A 9,512-nucleotide genomic window follows, 5' to 3' on the forward strand; every position below is an offset into this window, starting at 1 on the left:
TCTCTACTAAAAAATACAAAAAACTAGCCGGGCGAGGTGGCGGGCGCCTGTAGTTCCAGCTACTTGGGAGGCTGAGGCAGGAGAATGGCGTAAACCCAGGAGGCAGAGCTTGCAGTGAGCTGAGATCCGGCCACTACACTCCAGTCCGGGTGACAGAGCAAGACTCCGCCTCAAAAAAAAAAAGCAAAAAAATTAAAAAAAAAAATTTAACCATTTATCATAGATTTTTGAAAATCAGTAGGCTGCTTTATTACAATATAAGCTTCTTGATGTTAGGGGGGCCAAAGCGTATTCACCTTTTATCTGTCCTTATTTTTTAGTCCAGGATTTCTTACATAATAGACAGTGAATAAATAAACAGTAAGCAAAGAATGAATTTGTGCCGGTAGAACCATACCGGACCAAAGAACAACTTTTTATTTGGGATTATGTTTTTCTGCTTAAATTGATAATCATTGTTTTCTCTGGAAGCGGATAACTGGCCTTGCAGTGATTCTTAGAGGTAATAACTATTATGGTTATTTAATGGATTTTATTTAAGTAAAATGGTTAAGGTGTTTTCAGTGCTTTGTGTGCAGGAGTGCCTGCATTAATGTGTTACGCAGTTTTTTCACTTTCCAGAATATTAATGAAAATCATGTCGTTTTAATTTTGTTTTGTCACATTATAAAATGGGTGAGGGGCTTCCAATTAGGAGAGCTGTGTCCATTTTTTAAAAGTACATGCTTAATTGATCTTATATTGCCCCAGTGTAAATATAAGCTTTTTTAAAAATAAGCAGTTTTACAGAACGTGTTAAGAATTAAACTATTAGGTTGGTGCAAAAGTAATTGTGGTTTTTGTCATAATACATACTTGCATGTAGTGTAAAACTTTGTCAGATCAGCATTAAACGAACATACTAGTTATTGGAGTTATCCTTAAAATTACCTTAATGTAATGCATTTCTAAATTATTAAGTTGTTTTGCCAGCTTTTACCACATAGTGTATTACCCCTGTTGCGGACTGTCTCCATAGCTGTTTATCAGTTCGGCTCCAATAGTTGTTTTTTTATTTAAACATGGATTTTGACATTTCTCTGTAGTGTACAAAATAATATATTTTTACTAAAACTGAATCTGGTTCAAATAAAAGAAAAGAGCGCTAACTAGTTATCTTAGTTGGATTGCTTCCATAAGTGGAGGGGAGCCAAGAATTATGGGACTAGTTCATTTGGCTTTTAAGGAGGTCTTAGGGCTTTATTTGAATGTGATTATCTCATATTCTGAGAAATCACTTTTAAAACAATGAATTGTTTGGTAAGGCATGTGGAGAAGAAAATCTGAGACTCTGTTTTTACCTTATTTTACCTGACACTCTATTAATCTTGTCCACTATTCACTCCTTTCATTTAAAGCGAGATTAGATGTTTAATCACTCTGGGTTTTTGCCAGGCTGTTCCTTCCTTTGGCAATGGTTCTTAAGGGGAGGGGAGGTGGGAGATGTCGGGGGAGCTACTTTCTAGAATCACTGCTTCACTATTTGGAAAATAAGCCTGGTGGCTGGGCACGGTGGCTCATGCTTGTAATCCCAGCACTGTGGGAGGCCGAGGCAGGTGGATTACCTGTGGTCAGAAGTTCGAGACCAGCCTGGGCAACATGGTGAAACCCTGTCTCTACTAAAAATACAAAAATTAGCCGGGTGTGGTGACAGGCACCTGTAATCTCAGCTACTTGAAAGGCTGAGGCAGGAAAATAGCTTGAACCTGGGAGGCACAGGTTGCAGTCAGCCGAGATCCTGCCATTGCACCCCAGCCTGGGTGACAGAGCAAGGCTCCCTCTACAAAAAAAAAATGAAAAAGAAAATAGGCCTATACCTAGTGATGGGTATTTTGGAAAATTTGCAGTAATATATGACCACCCCCCGCAATGCAACATACTTGTTTTGAAAGTGTTTTTAATATTTGGAAGGTGTTCTTAATGTTTATGGTTAAGGGCTTCCTAGATAGAATTCAAATCCCATGTAAAGGAAAAGTAAAGAGGAACTTTTCTTACCTAAAAGCAGTGATGCAGTTAATTTGAATGAAAGAGTGCTCACTGTAGGTCCTGTTAGTCAGTTTGAGATCAAGACTAACCCGGGGAAAATAATTTTGGATAATGGTACCTCATATAAAAGCCTATCAGTACTTAAAAAATCTCTCACCCTCTCTCTGGATACAATAAATTTTAAGTACATTATTGCTCTTTTCCTTGGTAGCTTTTAGATTAAATTTATGATAACTTTTTTAAAAAAGTGAGTGAGTTTTATAATAAAAGATGTTCCTGTTGAGTGAATGGTATAGCACTGGATTTGAAAAATCATTATCTTTTTAAATAAATGCTCTAAAAATTTTGAAATTAACAAATTTTTTTTTTGATAGGTTTATGGCTACAAATGATTTGATGACGGAACTGCAGAAAGATTCCATCAAGTTGGATGATGATAGTGAAAGGAAAGTAGTGAAAATGATTTTGAAGTTACTGGAAGATAAAAATGGAGAGGTACAGAATTTAGCTGTCAAATGGTAAGTTGTTTTTTACTGGTTGAGTCTTCCTGCTCCCCCAACCCTGTTTTTAAAAACTCCTTGTACTATCTCTTTCTAGTGTTTGTGTTTAGAATTTTTAGGTGACTAATGTTTGGTGTTTGTATATGGTATATATAGTATATTTCCTTACAGCATGTAAGTTACTAAATGGTATTTTCTTTTAATTGTTACGAATTGCATGTAGGGTATTCCAAAAACAATGATTCTCTCGTTTGTTTGACTATAGCCTACATTTTTAGCTGAGTTAAAGCCCTACTTGCCTCTGTATATCTCTGTATTCCAGTGGGGATGAAATGAAAATGAAATGATTAAGGACAATTAAAAACTAATAATAATAACATTCTTTTTTTTTTTAAGGCAGGGTCTCACCCTGTCTCCCAGGTGAGAGTGCAGTGGTGTGATGACAGCGCACTGCAGCCTTGACATCCTGGGCTAAAATCCTTCTGCCTCATTTTAAAAATTTTTCTTGTAGAGACAAGGTCTCACTGTGTGGCCCAGGCTGGTCTCGAACTCCTGGACTCAAGCGATCCTCCCACCTTCCTCCCACCTTGGCCTCCCAAAGTGCTGGGATTATAGGCATGAGCCACCATGCCCAGCCAAAAAACTAATTAAATTCTTAATAAAGAATAGCAGCAGTTAAACCATAGTTAAAACAACAACATCAGTTGATGCAATATACATATGATACAATAGTTACAGAGAGTCTTTTCTAAGAATTATGGAGATTCTGATTGTGTATATAATGCAGTGGGGGCTTCTTGCTATGCATGATGTTGGCAGTTTGGTTTCTTATTTTTAGTAGGGTAAATAAAGAATTTGATTTCTGAATAAATTCCGTTAACATACTGATTTAGTTTATGAATGTCAACTTTTAGAAATCCTTAATTTACATATTTATTAGTATAACTTTTAGCCTCATAAAAATTATGGAATTATGTCTTTTTTTACATCATTATTTTTGGTATCGATTTAAATAAAGCAGTATTCCACTGTTACTTCTTTTTAAAGGTTTTTAAATTTGTTTTAGCCTAAACTTTTACATAGCCCTTGTAAGAGTAAATAAAAATATGAGAACTAATTAGCATAAAATTTCCAGACATGCAATACAAATTTCTTTAACTTGGGACATTTGCAAGCTTAAAATAAAATGGGTCTTTCAAAAAATGGTGTTGTACGGGAGTGGTGGCACACACCTGTAATTCCAGCACTTTGGGAGGCCGACGCAGGTGGATCACCTTAGGTCAGGAGTTCGAGACCAGCCTGGGCAACATGTAGAAACCCTGTCTCTGCTAAAATACAGAAATTAGCCAGGCATGGTGGCGCACACCTGTAATCCCTGCTCTTGGGAGCCTGAGGCAGAATCGCTTGAACCTGGAAGGTGGAGGTTGCAGGGAGCCAAGATTGTGCCACTGCATGCCAGCATGGGTGACAGAGCAAGACTGTCGTCTCAAAAAAAAAGGTGTTGTAGAATAATACAGATGAGTCAGTAATTTCACTTTAATTCTTTATCTTTTAATATTTTGCCATGTGCCTAGTAAACAAAATTAAGCTTTGTTCAAAATATATCCTGAATGTTTCTCAACCTTTTAAAAAAATAAGTGTTTAAAAAAGTAGTCTTTGTCCCAAATTGAGAGTTGGGAGGTACGTCACTTTAGTATGTATCTTAGTTCTTAGTCACTTGAGTATGTATCTTTACCCATTAGGAACCTGAGTTTCTTGACCTTTTGTTGATGTTTTACATTTATAATTAGACGAGTTGGGGAGAAATAACATATATTCAAGAAAATAAAGGAATTAGGATATAAATAGAGTAGGAGATAAAATGATAATTAGTAAATAGTCTAAGAGCTGGGTCTTGGAGGATGGAAAATCCCAATAGATAGATTATTAAGCAGCCATATCAAAAAATTGGAAAAATTGAACAAAAACTTTCAATTTTTGGAAAAATTGAACAAAGAATTCATCACCCAAAAGAAAGATCCAGAAATATTTCACAGCGTCTTTAAAACCTCAAAAAAACAGATAATTCCAGTAGAGAGTTGTAGTACTGTTTCAGAACATAGGGTAAGTATGAAAACCTTTCAAACTTTTATTTAAATTATATACTGATAACAGATCCTCACTAATGATAATACTTTAAAAAAAAAAGAAAGAAAATTATAGACTAGCTTCATTTAAATGTTCAAAATAAAATATAGCAGTGTATTATTAGTAACATACTGTGACTAAGATTTTAAGGGGGCAGTTCAGTATTATATGCTTTATTAATAGTTATTTCATAATGTTAATAGGTCAAAGGGAGAAAAAAATGGCTAGTTGTCAAGACACTGGTGAGAGTCAACATTGACTCTTGATTAAAACAAAACAAAATAAAAAGCACTTAGTTTACTTCGTATAATTAGAGAGGTGAAGAACTTCCAAAAACTAGCATCATACTTGATTTGTCATTAGAGTGAAGAACAGGTTGAAGATGTATTATTCCACTTGACAGAATTCATCATCTGTTCCAGGTAGAACATGTAACAACATAGGAATTGATGGGTCCTTCTTTAACATTAAAAGTGTACACATGCATGTAGACACACACACACACAGACTTTCTTCAGCCCACACACATTCAGTGCGCCCCCCGACACACACACACATACACACAGTTATTTCAGCCCAAAAGTTATAAAATACCAGATAGATTCACCCTAAAGTCAGGGACAAGGCAAATATGTGTATCTCTCTGCTGTTTCTTTTGAGGGTGTTAACCACTTTTAAGACAGAGGGTTGGGAAGAAAATTAGAGGCATAAGAATTGAAAAGTGTATGTGGGAAAAACAAGTCAGTTAAGAAAAATTGAATTTATAAAAAGAATTCAGTGAGGTAGGAAGTAAAATTTATAAAATTAGTAGCTTTTATATAAGCTTTTGATAACTAGCTTTTCATGTGGGCAACTAGAAGATAATAGAAATGAACACCCATTTATTATAGCAACAGAAAGACAAAATAAATAGGAATAAATGTAACAAGAAATGTTACAATGGTGACTTGGATTGCAGTGTTGTGTGGTATAAGGTAAGATTACAGTTTTCTGTTGTTCCAAATTTATGAGAGAAACATTTTAAAATACTTTAAGATACAAAAATGTACTTGAACAAGCAGAGAGACATCTCATGTCCTTGGATGGGATAACTCCACATCATAAAGTTTTTGGTTCTCTTCAGGTTACTTTTGTGCTAAACTAATTATAAAAATCATTACTTTTTTTTCCAGAAACTAGACAAACTGACTAAAGTATATTAGAGTTGAGAGTGAGCATGTACTGAAGATAGTCAAGAAAACTCTGAACAGGTAGAACAATTGCTGAAGGTAGAGAGGTGTTGGTTAGCCCTATAAATATTATGTCTCTATAATCAAAGCAGTGAGGTAGTGGGGCATTACTCGACCAGTGATGTAAAATAGAATGTAAAGTATGTTATGAAGGTGGCGTCACTGGGAAAAAGATGGACCTTTTTCAAATGACTGGATAATCATTTGATAAAATTGTATAATTTTATCATACATGTCCAATCACAGTCACCATTATTCAGATTTTATTTACCATAAATTAGTTTTGCCTGTTACAAAACTTCATATAAATGGAATTATATAGTATGTGCTCTTGTGTCTGGCTCTTTTTGCTCTCATGATACCAGAAGTTCATCCATGTTGTGTATATTAGTAGTTCATGCCTTTTTATTAATGATTAGTAGTCCATTGATTGTTTATTCATTTGATTTCTTTCACGGATTTTACTACTGTGAATAAATATACAGTGAACGTTTGTGTGCAAGTCCCGTTTAGGACGTGTGTCTTTATCTTTTACTGATACCTAAGAGTGAAACTGCTCTTATTCACTTAGCTTTTTATGAAAATGCCAGATTTTTCCCCAAAGTCTGTCTACCACTTTATGTGAAAGTACCAGTTGTTCCACATTCTCACCAGCCATTTGGTTGTGTCAGTTTTTAATTTTAGCCACCTCAGTAGGTGTGTAAGTGTGGTTTTAATTTCTTTTTCCGTGGTAACTAATGATGTCAAGCACTGTTTCATGTGTTTTTTGGCCATTTGGTTTTTTTTGTGCATGGACTTTTTATTATCAAGTTGTAGTTCTTCTCTGAATTTGATGAGCTTAAGTTTTTAATTTTGGTTTTGAATTTACTTCAGTTTGATTTAATTTGTAAGTTAATTTAAAATTTTCTTTTATGGTTATTGTTTTCTGTGTCCTAAGAAATCTTTGTTTACCTTAGGTTGTAAAGGTTTTCTCCAAATAAGATTTCTAATTTTAGCTTTGCTTTTAGTTCTGTGATCTATCTTGAATTTATTTTTGCAAAGGATATGAAGTAGGAATAACGTTTTCTTTTTTTCTCCAAATGGATATCCAGTTGATGCAGCACCATTTATTGAAAAGACCTTCCTTCCCTACTGAATTACTTTGGCATCATTGTCAAAAAATCAATTGACTAAAAGTGTGGGTCTATTTATAGATGCTGTTTTGTTCCATTGGTTTATTTGTCTATACTTATACCAGTACAACACTTGCATTCATTTTAGCTCGGAGTTTATCAGCTTTGGCATTACTGACTCTTTGGGCCAGGTAATTCTTTTTTGTTGTTGGGAGCTATGTATGCTGTGTACAGTAGAGTGTTTAGCAGCATCCCTGGCCTTTACTAAGTATTTGCTGATAGCATTCCCACCTCTCCCAGTTGTGACAATCACAAATGTCTCCAGGCATTGCCACATGTCTCTTGGAGAGCAAAAATTGTCCTGTTGAGAAACATGGGTGTAGATAGTAAATGTAAAGTAAAAGGTAGTTTAAGTTCTCTGGCTTCATTCTTCCTTTTTCAAGAGTAGTTTTGTTTTTTTAGGTCCTTTATATTTCCATGTAAATTTTAGAGTTGTTGAATTGTATTCTTAAAAGTAAGCTTGCTTAAATTTTGATTAAAATTGTGTTGAAGCTTTAGGAGTATTTGAGAAGAATTTATGTATTAACAATACTTAGTCTTTCAACCATGAACCATAGTATCTCATACTTGTTAAAGTCGTTTTTGCTGAGTCCTCAGGATTTTCTACCTAAACAATCATGTCATCAGTGAATATCCCTTTCTTTCAATCCTGATTTTGATAATTTGTGTTCCTTTTTTATTTTTAATCATCAATTAATTGAATCAGGAACTTACCAGGTTTACTAATCTTAATTAAAGACCTGACTTGTAGGTTTATTAATTTTGTCTGTTTGTTGTCTGTTTCATTGATTTCTTCTGTAATTATTGCTTTCCTAATGGCTTTCTTTCTAATTTAAATGTATAAAGGTATATATTTTCCTCTAAGTATGTCTTTAGCTACATCCTACAAATTTTGGTATATTCATTATCATTCAGTTTGAAATATTTTTAATTTTTGATGTGATTTTTTTTTAATCCATTGGTTATTTAGAAGCAGTTTCCAAATAATTTGGAGGTTATTTTTTTACAGGTTTATAATTTAATTCTACTGTGGTCAGGGTACTTTCTTTTAACATTTATTGAGATTTGTTTTGTGGTATACCACATGGTAGGTTGTGGCAAATGTTCTATATATGCTTGAAAGTATATTCTGCAGTTGTTGGGTAAAGTGTTTTATAAGTATCAGGTCAAGGTATTTGATAGTGTTCAGATTATTATTATTATTATTTTTTTTTTTTAGACTCCAGTCTGTCACCCAGGCATACATACCATTGTATGATCTTTGCCCACTGCAACCTCCACCTCCCAGGTTCAAGCAATTCTTAGACTGCCTCAGCCTCCCAAGTAACTGGGGTTACAGATGCACACCATCACACTCACCTAATTTTTGTATTTTTAGTAGAAATAGGGTTTCACCATGTTGGCCTGGCTGGTCTCGAACTCCTGACCTCAAGTAATCTGCCCACCTCGGCCTCCCAAAGAGCTGGTACTTTAGGCATAAGCCACCACGCCCAGCTATCCTTTCTGATTTTTTGTTTAATTGATCTGTTGACTGTTGAGAAGGATGATTTTAAAACTGTATAATATTAAAGACAAAATTGTTCTGATATTTGTTTAAACAGTAAGAAATACTTTAATCACGACTATTGTGATAGGTGTAAAGACTATTGCAATAGGAGAGAGAGATTGGTCTCAACTTCAAATACTACGAAAGTGGAAATTTATAGCCAAAAAGTGGAAATAGTCAGAGATGGAACATTACATAAGAACAAACATCAAGGGTGGTGATATTCTTGCTACAGTTGGGGTAGGCCTGGCAAGGACAGGGGCCCAGGGTCAAGAACTGCTTGTTGAGAAGAGTGCGCAGATGTGGCTTAGTAAAGTTTGGTCAGAGTCTTTGTCAATGCCTAGGTACATACACATTTATAATAGTGATGTCTTTTTGATGTATGACCCTTTTATGAGTATAAGACATTTCATCTCTGGTAATACACCTTACCTTGAAATGTATTTTCACTGATGTTAGTTATATAGCCACTCCCATTTGTTTCAAGATTGGTTTTTGTGCATATGTATCTTTTTTATTTCTTGTTTTATCTGTTTTTTTACAATTGTTTTTTGTAGATAGCAGGTAGTTAAGTCTTGTTTTTTTCTTTTATTCAGTTTTATAATTACTGCCCTTTATTTTTTTATTTTTTTATATGTATTTATTTATTATTATACTTTAAGTTCGAGGGTACATGTGCATAACGTGCAGGTTTGTTACATATGTATAGTTGTGCCATGTTGGTGTGCTGCACCCATCAACTCGTCAGCACCCATCAACTCGTCATTTACATCAGGTATAACTCCTAATACAATCCCTCCCCCTTCCGCCTCCCCGTCATAGGCCCCAGTGTGTGATGTTCCCCTTCCCGAGTCCAAGTGATCTCATTGTTCAGTTCCCACCTATGAGTGAGAACATGTGGTGTTTGGTTTTC

The 9,512-nt window shown here is 34.8% G+C and overlaps 1 protein-coding gene across 2 annotated transcripts in view; it reads left to right on the plus strand.

Moving 5' to 3' along the window:
- The window catches only part of CAND1 (cullin-associated and neddylation-dissociated 1), a 48,397-nt gene that overhangs the window by 10,959 nt on the left and 27,926 nt on the right, over window positions 1–9,512 (plus strand). For both annotated transcript variants that reach the window (XM_011929264.1, XM_011929265.1), the window contains one exon: window positions 2,400–2,543. In XM_011929264.1, the coding sequence (XP_011784654.1) occupies window positions 2,400–2,543 (144 nt within the window). The remainder of the gene's footprint in view (window positions 1–2,399; window positions 2,544–9,512) is intronic.

This window comes from Colobus angolensis, unplaced genomic scaffold (genome assembly GCF_000951035.1).
Source record: "Colobus angolensis palliatus isolate OR3802 unplaced genomic scaffold, Cang.pa_1.0 Scaffold80, whole genome shotgun sequence".
Classification (NCBI taxonomy): domain Eukaryota; kingdom Metazoa; phylum Chordata; class Mammalia; order Primates; family Cercopithecidae; genus Colobus; species Colobus angolensis.